The sequence below is a fragment of the Procambarus clarkii genome, chromosome 63, assembly GCF_040958095.1.
Source record: "Procambarus clarkii isolate CNS0578487 chromosome 63, FALCON_Pclarkii_2.0, whole genome shotgun sequence".
Lineage (NCBI taxonomy): Eukaryota > Metazoa > Arthropoda > Malacostraca > Decapoda > Cambaridae > Procambarus > Procambarus clarkii.
Window position 1 is genome coordinate 6,398,001 of NC_091212.1, and position 18,441 is coordinate 6,416,441.

General features: G+C 46.7%; 1 protein-coding gene across 1 annotated transcript in view; it reads left to right on the forward strand.

The window, feature by feature from the left end:
- LOC123751064 (protein slit-like) overlaps positions 1-18,441 on the forward strand; it is a 758,079-nt gene that overhangs the window by 605,063 nt on the left and 134,575 nt on the right. Inside the window, exons 5-6 of the mRNA XM_069308639.1 lie at positions 9,493-9,564; positions 10,976-11,047. Coding sequence (XP_069164740.1) covers positions 9,493-9,564; positions 10,976-11,047 — 144 coding nt within the window. The remainder of the gene's footprint in view (positions 1-9,492; positions 9,565-10,975; positions 11,048-18,441) is intronic.

An 18,441-nucleotide genomic window follows, 5' to 3' on the forward strand; every position in this document is an offset into this window, starting at 1 on the left:
ACCTCAAGATAACCACACACACACACACACACACACACACACACACACACACACACACACACACACACACACACACACACACACACACACACACACACACACACACTGGGTATCTCGTACCCACCACGTGGCTGAAACGGATTAACCACGTGGGTATTACCGTTGTTGTTGTTATAGATTCAGCTACTCGGAACAAGTTCCAAGTAGCACGGGCTATGGTGAGCCCGTAACTTACCTGACACAGGAGCGGTACCGGTCCTTATTTTTTTTTATTTTTTTGCATTCCAGATCTCAGAATTGGCATTCCGTATTACCTTAACTATCCAAAATCACCTTTGCCATCGAAGGTCACCCGGAATTTAATTCTCCGTCGACCCGAAGCGCACTTGAGAGTGGTTTGTGAATCCGGTCTTCTGGGCTGAAGGATACGAGACAGACTAAGAGGGGTAGGGCCTCGTAGCCTGGTGGATAGTGCGCAGGACTCGTAATTCTGTGGCGCGGGTTCGATTCCCGCACGAGGCAGAAACAAATGGGCAAAGTTTCTTTCACCCTGAATGCCCCTGTTACCTAGCAGTAAATAGGTACCTGGGAGTTAGTCAGCTGTCACGGGCTGCTTCCTGGGGGTGGAGGCCTGGTCGAGGACCGGGCCGCGGGGACACTAAAGCCCCGAAATCATCTCAAGATAACCTCAAGAAGAGTGAAATCCATCTTAAAGGATAATCCATATTGTCATCTTGGACCAGAGAGACTTAACCGTTAAGTATCGATCAAATCCACATCATTCCTGAACGTTCCATGCCATCGCGGTCTCAATATTCCAGACCGCTATCTTGGGATAGTTACAGAGGAACGAGACCATTACAGCACGTTACAGGGTGATATCTTCCCCCCACTTCTTTGCCCACACGCTGTACTAGGAAGGTGCTAGTACAGTGACCTGGTGAACCTGACAGGCGGTTCGAGTCTCTTCTAGGTACATTGGTTTATTATAAAAAATATATAATAAATATTTTTTTTTTCCTTAAGTACTTTCGTATATTAATAAATATTATATTATTTTTGTTATTAACATTGTGAGTACTCGCCTCCGCTGCTTTTATGCTCACTAGAGTTACATTACTCACAGGACTTTCTGCAATTTCTGCTTCAGATGATTCATATTTTGTAATTATAAATCATTATTTCTAATTTTTTGTACTGTCAGCTGAATTTAAAATGTAATATTAATTTATAAATTAATAAACTTTTCAAACCCGGTGTTAACAACCTCTGAGGATGGAGGGCAGTTCACGGAACATAATACAAACAGAATATTAAACGAGTCTATAATTCAATATCTTGTATAGCCAGTAATTGGTGAAAGTTCAGAGGCCAGGTTGTTCGAGATGAGGCGAGATTATCCAGTGGGCGTGGTGATGATAGGCCTCCTGCCTGGTGAACCGCCTGAATAGATAGATATAGATAGTGACCAAACACTAACAGGGGAGCCGCCCATACTCTACTAGGCCGCCCACACCAGCCACCGCCCACCCCTGAAGGCACCCGAACCTGAGAGATCCGATATCTGGGGTCACTCTCCCGATAGCAATCCTTCCCTTTCTCATTTTGCTTAATGAGGATGACCTTTTGACCTGACCTTAAACGACCCTTAACCTCACTGTCCTCTCGCTAAACGACCTCAGATTACAGGCTTCAGGCCATTCAGGAGCAAGGGGCAGATAGTTAAGCTTGTTTAAACTTGTTGAGAAATTGACAGGTTAATGGACATGTGATCCAGACTTGCCTGGAGCAAGCAGACTGTTTAGGGTAGCCTTTTCTAGTTGGGAAATATTGGATTATTATCATTTTGTTCCCCTGGAAGGAAGTGAACTTAATATTCTTGGGTTTGAGGAGATGACCGGGTCATCACTACAGTTTTATTGGTCACAACAGAGCGGTCAATATAGCCTGATGAACTGTGTTAAGTCGAAGGGTCACTACTCTGTGTCAGTGTGACGTCAGGATGACGTCACATGCATACTGGAGCGCATTGTGTGACGTCACATGCATACTGGAGCGCATTGTGTGACGTCACATGTATACTGAAGCGCATTAAATCAGTGTTACCAACAACCATCACACTCAGGCTCGTTACACGTGCTGAAGAAGTATTAAGAGATCAGCCAACCACTTGGGCTGGACGGTAGAGCCACGGTCTCGCTTCATGCAGGTCGGCGTTCAATCCCCCGACCGTCCAATTCATTGGGCACCATTCCTTTCCCCCCGTCCCACCCCAAATTCTTTATCCTGACCCCTTTATCATGACCTAACAAGCCAATTTGTGACCTTTAGTGTGTCTATGATGCGCTGAATCTGTCAGTTTCTTGTCTTATTTTGACAGCAAATTATCCCCCTGTCATGACGTAGGAGGCGTGGTCGACGACCGGGCCGCGGGGACGCTAAGCCCCGGAAGCACCTCAAGAGGACTTTTGGAGGAGTACTCCAAAAGTCATGTTTGTTTTTCAAGGTGAAGAAAATGAAGTGAATAATTATAGAAGGTATTACACTTATTTTAAAATTTCACAACGTTTCGAAACTATATGGTTCATTCTCAAGTGATTCAAGTTTCAGTACCGGACATTATATTTAAGCTAATAGTGGATCAGGTGAATACGAATGGAGCAAACAATGGGGTCAGGGGTAAATATTGGGTATTAATTGTGTAAACATAAGGGTAAAAAGTAAGGCATAAAGGAGAAAAAGAGTAGAATGAGGATAAACAGGGTTCAAAACACATACAAAGATTAATTACGTGAAGTGGGCGTTGTTTCTTGAGCATTGTCTTCTATGTTCGCATCTTCACGTTCTGGTCTTGTTCTTATAAGACCTGTAAGAACAGGTCTTGTAAGAACAAGATATATATATATATATATATATATATATATATATATATATATATATATATATATATATATATATATATATATATATATATAATATATATAGATTCAGTTCATTGTTTTCGGGTAAATTATTAACAAGCGCGGGTAAACGGCGGGAGTAAATATACAAACTCTATGGAAAACACATTCACAATTTCATTTCAGACCGTGAAAAATCGCACTGGAGGGTGGGTAGGGTTAGAGGCTGATGTTTCTAGAAAGTGTGACACTGGGGCCGACCCCAGCCGACCCCCAGGTCCAGTTCTCTACACAGGCTTCCTGAGTCTCGTCGCCAAACTCTTAAGAGACGCACATTCTGTTTTATATAAGTAAAGATTTCCTGTATTTTCCCTTAAATCATATAACTCTTCCCATATATCCATCTTTACTGACCCCTAAACTTGCAGCCTCTGAACAAATCCACAAGGGCCGTGACGAGGATTCGAACTTACGTCCGAGAGCTAAACTTGCAGCCTCGCCAACAAGCCTCAGATCGACTCCAGATATCGTATATATATATACTGTTTCCAGCTCAACTTTATTCCCCAATGCTTCATCCATAAAATATATTATTTCACTGTAATTATTGTCACTGCAAGAGACAGCTCTCTGAGAGCGAGTTTGAAATTGTTTCCACCAGGGACTTGTATCCCTTATTATTTTTTCCACAAATATTTTGTGTTTATGTGGTTCTGGGAGTAGGCAGCGTTGTTCGGGCTGTGCCAAAGACTGTGCCAAAGACTGTGCCAAAGACTGTGCCAAAGACCGTGCCAAAGACTGTGCCAAAGACTGTGCCAAAGACTGTGTTAAAGAGTCGGGAGGAGACATAGTGTTCAGAACCAGAGATTGCAGTTAGTTCACCCCATTTTGAACACGTAGTTGAATAACGAGAGTTTTAATATGATAAGTGTTGAAGAATGCTGTCTATTTTTTTTCTGGCCTGAAGGAGGAGTTTATTGGGCAGCGCCACTCATCTTGTGACTGGACACACCGCCATAGTGACAGTATTGGGCAGCGCCACTCATCTTGTGACTGGACACACCGCCATAGTGACAGTATTGGGCAGCGTCACTCATCCTGTGAGTGGACACACCGCCATAGTGACAGTATTGGGCAGCGTCACTCATCCTGTGAGTGGACACACCGCCATAGTGACAGTATTGGGCAGCGTCACTCATCCTGTGAGTGGACACACCGCCATAGTGACAGTATTGGGCAGCGCCACTCATCTTGTGACTGGACACACCGCCATAGTGACAGTATTGGGCAGCGTCACTCATCTTGTGACTGGACACACCGCCATAGTGACAGTATTGGGCAGCGCCACTCATCCTGTGAGTGGACACACCGCCATAGTGACAGTATTGGGCAGCGCCACTCATCTTGTGACTGGACACACCGCCATAGTGACAGTATTGGGCAGCGTCACTCATCTTGTGACTGGACACACCGCCATAGTGACAGTATTGGGCAGCGTCACTCATCTTGTGACTGGACACACCGCCATAGTGACAGTATTGGGCAGCGCCACTCATCCTGTGAGTGGACACACCGCCATAGTGACAGTATTGGGCAGCGCCACTCATCCTGTGAGTGGACACACCGCCATAGTGACAGTATTGGGCAGCGCCACTCATCCTGTGAGTGGACACACCGCCATAGTGACAGTATTGGGCAGCGCCACTCATCCTGTGAGTGTACACACCGCCATAGTGACAGTATTGGGCAGCGTCACTCATCCTGTGAGTGGACACACCGCCATAGTGACAGTATTGGGCAGCGCCACTCATCCTGTGAGTGGACACACCGCCATAGTGACAGTATTGGGCAGCGCCACTCATCCTGTGAGTGGACACACCGCCATAGTGACAGTATTGGGCAGCGTCACTCATTCTGTGAGTGGACACACCGCCATAGTGACAGTATTGGGCAGCGTCACTCATCCTGTGAGTGGACACACCGCGATAGTGACAGTATTGGGCAGCGTCACTCATCCTGTGAGTGGACACACCGCCATAGTGACAGTATTGGACAGCGCCACTCATCCTGTGAGTGAACACACCGCCATAGTGACAGTATTGGGCAGCGCCACTCATCCTGTGAGTGGACACACCGCCATAGTGACAGTATTGGGCAGCGCCACTCATCCTGTGAGTGAACACACCGCCATAGTGACAGTATTGGGCAGCGCCACTCATCCTGTGAGTGGACACCGCCATAGTGACAGTATTGGGCAGCGTCACTCATCCTGTGAGTGAACACACCGCCATAGTGACAGTATTGGGCAGCGCCACTCATCCTGTGAGTGTACACACCGCCATAGTGACAGTATTGGGCAGCGTCACTCATCCTGTGAGTGGACACACCGCCATAGTGACAGTATTGGGCAGCGCCACTCATCCTGTGAGTGGACACACCGCCATAGTGACAGTATTGGGCAGCGCCACTCATCCTGTGAGTGGACACACCGCCATAGTGACAGTATTGGGCAGCGTCACTCATTCTGTGAGTGGACACACCGCCATAGTGACAGTATTGGGCAGCGTCACTCATCCTGTGAGTGGACACACCGCGATAGTGACAGTATTGGGCAGCGTCACTCATCCTGTGAGTGGACACACCGCCATAGTGACAGTATTGGACAGCGCCACTCATCCTGTGAGTGAACACACCGCCATAGTGACAGTATTGGGCAGCGCCACTCATCCTGTGAGTGGACACACCGCCATAGTGACAGTATTGGGCAGCGTCACTCATCCTGTGAGTGAACACACCGCCATAGTGACAGTATTGGGCAGCGCCACTCATCCTGTGAGTGGACACCGCCATAGTGACAGTATTGGGCAGCGCCACTCATCCTGTGAGTGGACACACCGCCATAGTGACAGTATTGGGCAGCGCCACTCATCTTGTGACTGGACACACCGCCATAGTGACAGTATTGGGCAGCGTCACTCATCCTGTGAGTGGACACACCGCCATAGTGACAGTATTGGGCAGCGCCACTCATCCTGTGAGTGGACACACCGCCATAGTGACAGTATTGGGCAGCGTCACTCATGCTGTGAGTGGACACACCGCCATAGTGACAGTATTGGGCAGCGTCACTCATCCTGTGAGTGGACACACCGCCATAGTGACAGTATTGGGCAGCGCCACTCATCCTGTGAGTGGACACACCGCTATAGTGACAGTATTGGGCAGCGCCACTCATCCTGTGAGTGGACACACCGCCATAGCAGCATGTACAACACTCCCTGGATATACTCTGAGTATACTGACCGCCAGAACACGCGATATACCAGACCTGGGCCCGAGATTAACTATGCCAATGCATTAGGTTTGTCTTGTAGTTGTAACTTGAGCTTGTAAAAGCTGATTAATCACCTTGTGAGGTCGTGTGCTCTGTAACTCACTGTGCCTTGGGGGCGCTATTGGCATGTCCGCGCCGGGCAGGTCACTTAACACGGCTCCGTTACTTAACACGGCTCCGTCACTTAACACGGCTCAGTCACTTAACACGGCTCAGTCACTTAACACGGCTCAGTCACTTAACACAGCTCCGACACTTAACACAGCTCCGTCACTTAACACGGCTCCGTCACTTAACACGGTTCCGTTACTTGACACAGCTCCGTTACTTAACACAGCTCCGTCACTTAACAAAGCTCCGACACTTAACAAAGCTCCGACACTTAACACAGCTCCGACACTTAACACAGCTCCGACACTTAACACAACTCCGTCACTTAACACAGCTCCGACACTTAACACAGCTCCGACACTTAACACAGCTCCGACACTTAACACAGCTCCGACACTTAACACAGCTCCGTTACTTAACACGGCTCCGTTACTTAACACGGCTCCGTCACTTAACACAGCTCCGTCACTTAACACAGCCCCGACACTTAACACAGCTCCGACACTTAACAAAGCTCCGTCACTTAACAAAGCTCCGACACTTAACAAAGCTCCGACACTTAACAAAGCTCCGACACTTAACAAAGCTCCGACACTTAACAAAGCTCCGTCACTTAACAAAGCTCCGACACTTAACAAAGCTCCGACACTTAACAAAGCTCCGACACTTAACAAAGCTCCGACACTTAACAAAGCTCCGTCACTTAACAAAGCTCCGACACTTAACAAAGCTCCGTCACTTAACACAGCTCCGTCACTTAACACAGCCCCGACACTTAACACAGCTCCGACACTTAACAAAGCTCCGACACTTAACAAAGCTCCGTCACTTAACAAAGCTCCGACACTTAACAAAGCCCCGACACTTAACAAAGCTCCGACACTTAACAAAGCTCCGACACTTAACAAAGCTCCGACACTTAACAAAGCTCCGACACTTAACAAAGCTCCGACACTTAACAAAGCTCCGACACTTAACAAAGCTCCGACACTTAACAAAGCTCCGACACTTAACAAAGCTCCGACACTTAACAAAGCTCCGACACTTAACCAATGTGTAAAATAAATCTTAAGATACTTTTAAAATAATAGAGTTTCAAAGTAATTAAATTTTAATTAACCAGTAATTAAAACACGTCATGAATTTGATCGGTTAATTATCCTTGTTCATCCGGCCACAGGTGGTGGAGTGTGGTGGTACCACAGGTGGTGGACCGTGGTAGTACCACAGGTGGTGGAGTGTGGTAGTACCACAGGTGGTGGAGTGTGGTAGTACCACAGGTGGTGGAGTGTGGTGGTACCACAGGTGGTGGAGTGTGGTGGTACCACAGGTGGTGGAGTGTGGTGGTACCACAGGTGGTGGAGTGTGGTGGTACCACAGGTGGTGGAGTGTGGTGGTACCACAGGTGGTGGAGTGTGGTAGTACCACAGGTGGTGGACCATGGTAGTACCATGGGAGTTGGTTATACCACGTCCGGGAACTTGGTTATATAATACCATCCTCTCACTTCATCAACGGGGTGTGTTTTATGCGTATAGTGTATAATAATATTATTATACTAAGTCTTTGTTTACTAAGTGTTATGAGAGAGAGAGAGAGAGAGAGAGAGAGAGAGAGAGAGAGAGAGAGAGAGAGAGAGAGACAGACAGACAGAGACAGAGAGAGAGAGAGTGCGTGTGTGAGTGCGTGAGTGCGTGAGGGGCGTCTCCTGCACAATCACTGGGTCGTACAATGCTAGTAAACGACTTTCCGGCAGTTATGTGTACCTGCCCAAGGGGCAATTATCCATGCCCCCCCACCATCCCCCCCCCCCACCCCCCTAATGATACAACTTAGTGAAGGACATGATGATTATTGCGTTAGTCTTGCTCCCCCCCCCCCCAGACACAGGTAAACCACCCTAAACTACACCATTACCACCACCCAAACGAACCAGAATTTGGGCAAGAAAGGGACAGGTTAATTAGGTTCGATACGGGTCGTTCGCTAGCGATGGACGGGGCCCGGGGGGGGGGGGGGTTATCCGCGCGGCTTTGGTGGATAAGCTAGACCTTATTCCGTCTAGCCGTCATATCTTATCTAGCTTCATCCCGTAGATCGTGCTTCTCTCTCTGTCTCTCTCTCTCTGTCTGTCTCTCTCTCTGTCTCTCTCTCTCTCTCTCTCTCTCTCTCTCTCTCTCTCTCTCTCTCTCTCTCTCTCTCTCTCTCTCTCTCTCTCTCTCTCTCTCTCTCTCTCTCTCTCTCTCAAGTTATTACTATTTGTGTCCTCCAACCATTATGGGAACACAATAGATAGAGATTAATAACAAAGAGATTAATGAAACATATATTCAGAATCAACTTTTCCTTCGATTTAGCATAACATTAATAACAGATAAGTCTACCTGGGCTCTCAGAAAGCAACGGCAAGAAAGTAGCGTACTAACGTGCCCTTTATCCTAACCTTCCAGAGGACCTAAAACAGAAAATGGAATAGTATCTCCAGAATGGAACTGCTAGCTCTTGGAACCAAGCCTTTCTAAGCAATTTATTTCTCCTCTATTATGTCTACTACACATATTTCTCTCTAACACACACACACACACACACACACACACACACACACACACACACACACACACACACACACACACACACACACACACACACTCGTACAAGTGTGTTTATATATGTAGGTGTGTGTAGAGGTATGTATGTATATATGTAAGACACACACACATTCGTATACATATGTAAGTGTGTGTGTGTGTATATAGCGTTTGTCTAACACTAATTGTTCTTCCATGTTCTGCCACAGAGAAAGACTAATTGTTCTCCCTTGTTCTGCCACAGAGAAAGACTAATTGTTCTCCCTTGTTCTGCCACAGAGAAAGACTAATTGTTCTTCCTTCTCCTGCCACAGAGAAAGACTAATTGTTCTCCCATGTTCTGCCACAGAGAAAGACTAATTGTTCTCCCTTGTTCTGCCACAGAGAAAGACTAATTGTTCTCCCTTGTTCTGCCACAGAGAAAGACTAATTGTTCTCCCTTGTTCTGCCACAGAGAAAGACTAATTGTTCTCCCTTGTTCTGCCACAGAGAAAGACTAATTGTTCTCCCTTGTTCTGCCACAGAGAAAGACTAATTGTTCTCCCTTGTTCTGCCACAGAGACCTGAGTCACAACAAGCTGTCTGTGGTGGGGAGGAGGACCTTCCGTGGCGCCCCAAACATCAACAACCTGTAAGTTGTGTTGTAGAGGTTGTGGTAGTTGTGGTTGTGCTAGCGGGCAAGGGGGGCCTACAGTTGTGGTTGTGCTAGGGGCAGGGGGCCTACAGTAGTGGTTGTGCTAGGGGCAGGGGCCTACAGTTGTGGTTGTGCTAGTGGGCAAGGGGGGCCTACAGTTGTGGTTGTGCTAGGGGCAGGGGCCTACAGTAGTGGTTGTGCTAGGGGCAGGGACCTACAGTATTGCTTGTGCTAGGGGCAGGGGCCTACAGTTGTGGTTGTGCTAGGGGCAGGGACCTACAGTATTGCTTGTGCTAGGGGCAGGGGCCTACAGTATTGCTTGTGCTAGGGGCAGGGGCCTACAGTTGTGGTTGTGCTAGGGGCAGGGACCTACAGTATTGCTTGTGCTAGGGGCAGGGGCCTACAGTTGTGGTTGTGCTAGGGGCAGGGACCTACAGTATTGCTTGTGCTGGGGGCAGGGGCCTACAGTAGTGGTTGTGCTAGGGGCAGGGACCTACAGTATTGCTTGTGCTAGGGGCAGGGGCCTACAGTTGTGGTTGTGCTAGGGGCAGGGACCTACAGTTGTGGTTGTGCTAGGGGCAGGGGCCTACAGTTGTGCTTGTGCTAGGGGCAGGGACCTACAGTAGTGGTTGTGCTAGGGGCAGGGACCTACAGTATTGCTTGTGCTAGGGGCAGGGGCCTACAGTTGTGGTTGTGCTAGGGGCAGGGACCTACAGTTGTGGTTGTGCTAGGGGCAGGGGCCTACAGTAGTGCTTGTGCTAGGGGCAGGGGCCTACAGTAGTGCTTGTGCTAGGGGCAGGGACCTACAGTATTGCTTGTGCTAGGGGCAGGGACCTACAGTATTGCTTGTGCTCGGGGCAGGGACCTACAGTATTGCTTGCGCTAGGGGCAGGGACCTACAGTATTGCTTGTGCTAGGGGCAGGGACCTACAGTATTGCTTGTGCTAGGGGCAGGGACCTACAATAGTACTTGTGCTAGGGGCAGAGGGCTACAGTTATTGAAAGCTGAAGAGAACCAGTACCACCTGGATGGTCTATGAGTCTCATTACTTTGTGTAACATATCTTTATTTTTATTATAATGTGAGATAGCAGCTTCTTATGCATCTCTCTCTCTCTCTCTCTCTCTCTCTCTCTCTCTCTCTCTCTCTCTCTCTCTCTCTCTCTCTCTCTCTCTCTCTCTCTCTCTCTCTCGCTCTCTCTCTCTCTCTCTCTCTCTCTCTCTCTCTCTCTCTCTCTCTCTCTCTCTCTCTCTCTCTCTCTCTCTCTCTCTCTCTCTCTCTCAACTTAATTTTTATATTTTTGCTTGTATGTTAATTAGAAATATGTTCTTGTTGATTGTTGTTAACAATCCCTCGTCACTCAAACAATCCCAGCTCTCTTACCACTCATTTACTCTCCCCTAACAGGCAGTTGGACAACAATCAGCTGACATGCATCGATGATTCTGCCATTAAGAACCTCAATGACCTTCAAGTCTTGTAAGTATATGGCTTTAACGTGTTCTGAACACGTCAATAACGTGTCCTGAACACATCAAAAAGTGTCCTGAACACGTCAATAAGTGTCCTGAACACGTCTGTAACGTGTCCTGAACACGTCAATAACGTGTCCTGAACACGTCTGTAACGTGTCCTGAACACGTCTGTAACGTGTCCTGAACACGTCTGTAACGTGTCCTGAACACGTCAATAAGTGTCCTGAACACGTCAATAACGTGTCCTGAACACGTCAATAACGTGTCCTGAACACGTCAATAACGTGTCCTGAAAGTTTGCTATGTCTTTGCACTCTCCTGTCAAGAAAGTGCAAGTGTTTCCTGTCAAGTGTTTCCTGTCAAGAAGCAAGAGGTTGCTTACTTCTGCCTTGTTAAGGAGTTTACTCCTGCAATGGAAACCCGTTAACGGTCCTGTCTCAGTTTACCTCGGGTCGTTAGGTGATATTATACTTGCTGGATTTGAGAGTTTACTGACCTGCCAGGTACTGGGTTTACTGTCACACGACATACGGGATAAGACACTGGGTTTACAGCTCCTCAAGACACTGGGTTTATAGCTCTTCAAGACACTGGGTTTACAGCTCCTCAAGACACATGGTTTACAGCTCCCCAAGACACTGGGTTTACAGCTTCCCAAGACACTGGGTTTACAGCTCACCAAGACACTGGGTTTACAGCTCACTAAGACACTGAGTTTACAGCCAAGACAGTGGGTTTACACCTCTTCAAGACACTGGGTTTACACCGCTTCAAGACACTGGGTTTACAGCTCCCCAAGACAATTGGTTTACAGTGCCCCAAAACACTGTGTTTGCAGCTCATCAAGACACTGGGTTTACAGCTCCTCAAGACACTGGGTTTACAGCTCCTCAAAACACTGGGTTTACAGCTCCTCAAGACACTGGGTTTACACTTCTTCAAGACACTGGGTTTACAGCTCCTCAAAACACTGGGTTTACAGCTCCTCAAGACACTGGGTTTACACTTCTTCAAGACACTGGGTTTACAGCTCCCCAAGACACTGGGTTTACAGCTCTTCAAGACACTGGGTTTACATCTCCTCAAATCACTGGGTTTACAGCTCACTAAGACACTGGGTTTACAGCTCTTCAAGACACTGGGTTTACAGCTCCTCAAGACACATGGTTTACAGCTCTTCAAGACACTGGTTTACATCTCTTCAAGACACTGGGTTTACAGCTCACCAAGACACTGGGTTTACAGCTCACTAAGACACTGGGTTTACAGCCAAGACACTGGGTTTACAGCTCTTCAAGACACTGGGTTTACAGCTCCTCAAGACACATTGTTTACAGCTCCTCAAGACACATGGTTTATAGCTCATAAATACACTGGATTTACAGCTCAAGACACTGGGTTTACAGCTCAAGACACTGAGTTTACAGCTCAAGACACTGGTTTACATCTCCTCAAGACACTGGGTTTACAGCCAAAACACTGGGTTTACAGATCCTCAAGACACTGGGTTTACACCTCTTCAAGACACTGGGTTTACTAACCTGCTAGACCAGATAGCGTCAACCAACCCACACATCTGAAAATAAATATTGGTTGATTGGTTGATTGGTTGATTGGTTAATTATCAACCAGGTTATTGTGATTAGCAGTCTGCACATATGGCTCCACTGCACGAAAGATGTAACGAATCATTGGACTAAAAAAAAAAAAGATTGACCAGTCGCTCTAACTTCTCACATTATCAAGGTTTTTGAGAGAGTGATTAGGAGTCCAATCACCAGTTGCATGGAGTACAATGGCCTTTAACGGGAAGGTCCTGCCTTTTTTCTAATTACTCAACCATTTGGACAAAATTATCGAAGATTTTTTTGTAATTACTCAACCATTAGGACAAAATTACCTTAGATATTTTTGTAGTTACTCAACCATTAGGACAAAATTACCTTAGATATTTTTGTAATTACTCAACCATTAGGACAAAACTACCGAAGATTTTTTGTAATTACTCAACCATTAGGACAAAATTACCGAAGATATTTTGTAATTACTCAACCATTAGGACAAAATTACCTAACCATTACAAGCTAAAACGACTTGTACCTCGTGTGATTTACTCAGACTTTGCGAAGGCATTTGATTAATGCGACCATGGAGCGATAGCGCGTGAAATGAGATTAATAGGGAATGGAAGGTCAAACAGGGTGATAGATATTCAATTTCCTGTCCACAACAGACTGGTAAACCAGCCTCCAGTATAGGAAGAATGTGGATACCACTATCTTCCCCAAACTTGCATATGTCTGGTATTTATTTTGATTTTAAACTGCTCTTCAAGAATTGCTTCCCTCACCCCCCCCCCCCATCCCTTACCCCTTTTTTCCACTTCCCAAAAACTACCCAAAAACCAAAAAAAAAAATTGGGTTTACCTTGGTGGAGAAGCCGCCAAGTTGCGGGTATATTGTTTAACTTTGCAGAGGTTAAGTTAGTCCTTCATACGTGACCGGGGCTGTGGCTGGGGATCGCTCGCGCGTCCATACCTTGAAACAAAACTCAAAATTTTGTTCTTCGGATCCAATGGAAAGTGGTTACATAAAAAGAGAGAGAACACCGTGTATTATCAAATCAAATAAGAGGACATTTGGATACAAATAATTTGTACGTAAAAAACAAATATATATATATATATATATATATATATATATATATATATATATATATATATATATATAAACACACATATGGGACTGAACCCCTGCAAGAGACTCGAACCCTGTTAGCAACCCCAATGTCGGCAACTGGCACGCGTCTCACACCACACGCCATCCGAATTGCTGTGGCCCTCCGCCTTGCTGCCCCAATCCACACCAGATATAGGTGTATTTGCGGCGAGGTGGTGGCCGACAGGTACGGCCACCATGGCCTACTCTGCCAAAGCACAGGGGGATGGCACTCGAGGCGCAGTGAAGTTAACGACATCATCAAGAGGAGCCTCACCACAGCTGGATGCCCAGCCGAGCGAGAGCCCCGTAACTCTGATGCTCTTATTGGTCGCCCGGATGGTATCACAGTGAACCCCTGGAAGAATGTCAGGCAGTTGGTATGGGACTACACGTGTGTAACAACCCTGGCTAACACCTACATTGACATCAGTGTTGCACAACCAGGTGGCGCTGCCACTCACAGGGAACCAGATAAGTCCCGTAAGTACAGAGAGCTGGACCACCACTACAATTTTGTCCCCATTGCTTCTGAGACACTCGGCACCTGGGGTAAGAGTGCTACCAGTTTTTTGAAGGAACTGGGTTCTAGACTAATTGAAACAACAAGAGACCCTAGAGCTGCCAGCTTCCTATTCCAGCGCCTCAGCGTGGCGATACAGAGGGGAAATGCTCACTGCATTCAGAGTTCCTGCCCGCCATCATAGGAGCTGTAGGAACCAATATATAACTCCTTTTTTGTAACAAAGTTTAAATAAAACAAACATATATGTGTATATATAAAAGAATGGGGGTGGTAGGAGAAAAAATATTACAATGTTCAGTGAGAATCCACAAGGTCTCTGAATACTCCTTATTTTCTTCTCCGAGGCTATGGGTCCCCAGATTTGCACCAGAAGTGGTATCCTCACAACTTTTATCATTTCCCCGGAGTACAGAGAGTTTAGAGTTCCCCCACAACCTAACTTTATAGAGTTCTCCACAACCTAACTTTATAGAGTTCCCCACAACCTAACTTTATACAGTTCCCCACAACCTAACTTTATAGAGTTCCCCACAACCTAACTTTATAGAGTTTCCCACAACCTAACTTTATAGAGTCCCCACAACCTAACTTTATAGAGTCCCCACAACCTAACTTTATAGAGTCCCCACAACCTAACTTTATAGAATTTCCCCACAACCTAACTTTATAGAATTTCCCCACAACCTAACTTTATAGAGTTCCCCACAGTTTTGCGTTTCCTGAGCTCTTCCCATAGTCAGGAAGTTAGTTTTTATCAGGCAGCCGCAATAAATAGAGAGAGGAGGGGGGGAGAGGGAAGAGAGAGGGGGAGAGGGGAGAGTGGGGGAGGGGGGGTGGAAACTCGGGCTATTACGCAGTCATTCGATACAAACTACCAATATGTCTCTATTACCAGTGACAGGGTAAGTGGCAGAGATGGAACAGCAGTTGTGTAATGAGGTGAGGGGGGGTTGTTACGGTGGGTTGTGAGGGGGGGGAGGTGTGAGGTTGTGAGTGGGGGAGGTATGAGGTTGTGGGGGGGAGGTATGAGGTTGTGAGGGGGAGGTATGAGGTTGTGGGGGGGAGGTGTGAGGTTGTGGGGGGAGGTATGAGGTTGTGGGGGGGGAGGTGTGAGGTTGTGGGGGGAGGTATGAGGTTGTGAGGGGGGAGGTATGAGGTTGTGTGGGGGGGGAGGTATGAGGTTGTGGGGGGGGGGTAGGTATGAGGTTGTGGGGGGGAGGTATGAGGTTGTGGGGGGGAGGTATGAGGTTGTGAGGGGGGGAGGTATGAGGTTGTGTGGGGGGGAGGTAGGTTATGGGGGGGTAGGTATGAGGTTGTGGGGGGTAGGTATGAGGTTGTGGGGGGGAGGTATGAGGTTGTGGGGGGGAGGTATGAGGTTGTGGGGGGGAGGTTTGAGGTTGTGGGGGGGGGAGGTATGAGGTTGTGAGGGGGGAGGTATGAGGTTGTGGGGGGGAGGTATGAGGTTGTGAGGGGGAGGTATGAGGTTGTGTGGGGGGGGAGGTATGAGGTTGTGGGGGGGTAGGTATGAGGTTGTGGGGGGTAGGTATGAGGTTGTGGGGTGGAGGTATGAGGTTGTGGGGGGGAGGTTTGAGGTTGTGGGGGGAGGTATGAGGTTGTGAGGGGGAGGTATGAGGTTGTGTGGGGGGGAGGTATGAGGTTTTGGGGGGGGTAGGTATGAGGTTGTGGGGGGTAGGTATGAGGTTGTGGGAGGTATGAGGTTGTGGGGGGGAGGTATGAGGTTGTGGGGGGGAGGTATGAGGTTGTGGAGGGGAGGTATGAGGTTGTGGGGGGGAGGTATGAGGTTGTGGGGGGTAGGTATGAGGTTGTGGGGGGGGAGGTATGAGGTTGTGGGGGGTAGGTATGAGGTTGTGGGAGGTATGAGGTTGTGGGGGGTATGAGGTTGTGGGGGGGAGGTATGAGGTTGTGGGGGGTAGGTATGAGGTTGTGGGGGGAGGTGTGAGGTTGTGGGGGGTAGGTATGAGGTTGTGGGGGGTAGGTATGAGGTTGTGGGGGGAGGTATGAGGTTGTGGGGGGTAGGTATGAGGTTGTGGGGGGTAGGTATGAGGTTGTGGGGGGGAGGTATGAGGTTGTGGGGGGAGGTATGAGGTTGTAGGGGGTAGGTATGAGGTTGTGGGGGGGAGGTATGAGGTTGTGGGGGGGAGGTATGAGGTTGTGGGGGGGAGGTATGAGGTTGTAAGGGGAGGTAGGAGGTTGTGGGGGGGTGAGGTTGTAAGGGGAGGTATGAGGTTGTAAGGGGAGGTATGAGGTAGTGGGGGGAGGTATGAAGTTGTGGGGGGGTATGAGGTTGTGGGGGGTAGGTATGAGGTTGTGGGGGGAGGTATGAGGTTGTGGGGGAGGAGGCGGCACGGGCATGAATAGCCCGTAATGGGCCAAATAGGTATATCTATTTACCCATTTTCGTTTCTTGTTAACATAAAACATATTTGTTTTGTGCAATAATATGATGCAAATCCCAATTGCTGAGCTGCCGGGCTCGAGGGGGCCAGATTCACGGAACAGTTACGCAAGCACTTACGAACCTGTACATCTTTTCTGAATCTTTGGCGGCTTTGTTTACAATTATTAAACAGTTAATGAGCTCCGAAGCACCAGGAGGCTGTTTATAACAACAACAACAGTTGATTGGCAAGTTTTCATGCTTGTAAACTCTTTCATAAACGTAACCAAAGCCGTCATAGATTGAAGAAAGATGTACACGTTCGTATGTACGTGGGTAACTGCTTCGTGAATCTGGCCCTAGGCTCGCATTCACACTCAACCTATCGGAATATTTGGGCAGTGGAATCTTCCTTATAATAGACAATAAGTAATGTATGACACTGAATAATAACATGAGACATCTCTTTTGCCATTAGCTTTTCTAGAAAAAAAAGAGTTAAAAAGGGCTGTAAATGTATTTTCAGCTTTATTTTTTTTATAACTTCAGTGTGTCCTAAAAAATGTTATTTCCTTGGAGAAGTGGACAGGATATATGCCTGTCTAACTGTCAGGTTGGTGTGACAGCCCGTCATACACACACCGAAACTACGACGTTGGTACAACGTTCGAACAAGTTTTAACACCTCCTAACCAGTTATAACAACCAATATAGCAAGTTGTAATGACATTTTAATACGTCATAAACACGTTAAGCCAAGATGTAACAACTTTATTACAAGTTGTAACAAGCGGAAAATAGAGACAGTTTCGGTTTGTGTTTCCAGGGAGCTAGAATGGATCCATCTAGGTTATTTTATTTATTATCAGAAATTGTCATATCGTAGCGGTCTGGTTTCTTCAGTCCCGCTTCAATGCTTTACTACGCTATTTGATTAGTGTTCTATTACGTCTTCCCCAGATTGAAATGTGTCTTGAGGAAACAGTGTTCAAAGTTAAGACAGTCAACATCAAGGATTTAATAAAATAACGATTTAATATATAAGTTTATATCCATTAAAGCAACACGGCGTAAAATAACAGGCAATGAACTGAAGAAAATGACTGAAAATATCAAAATATATAAAATATAAATATTAAAATAATAATAATATCAATATCAAAATATCAAAATATATCAAAAGTTAATATCAAAATAAAGGGAAAAAATACATTAAATAATACCAGCCACTCTAAATTATTTTTACTAGTGAAGGCAAACGTGTTTCAAGGATTAAGTATTGAAGAAAAGTGTTAAATACAATCATTCAGGAGAAAAAACTGATTATCTTGGGGTGGACGGTAGAGCGACGGTCCTCGGTTCATGCAGGTCGGTGTTCAATCCCCGACGACCGTCCATAAAGTGGTTGGGCACCATTCCTTCCCCCTCCCCCCCGTCCCATCCCAAATCCTTATCCTAGTGCTATATTAGTTGAAATTGTCTGGTGTTTTCTCCTGATAGTTCCCTTCCCTTCTATCTGCCCTTAACAGGAGCCGTTTGACTCAAGACTACGGAGCCACTCTATCCTCTTGTATCACCTTTTATACAAATTTTCAAGTAAATAGGTTGTAAAGTCTATTAATTATTTAATCGGTGCAGAAAGTTTTCTCTGTTGATTTAACAAGGTATTGCTGAGATTAGAATAAATATTTAATGAAATGCTTTTTTTTCAAGTTAAATATACTCCTCTTGTTTTCCAGCCACAAACAAATAACAT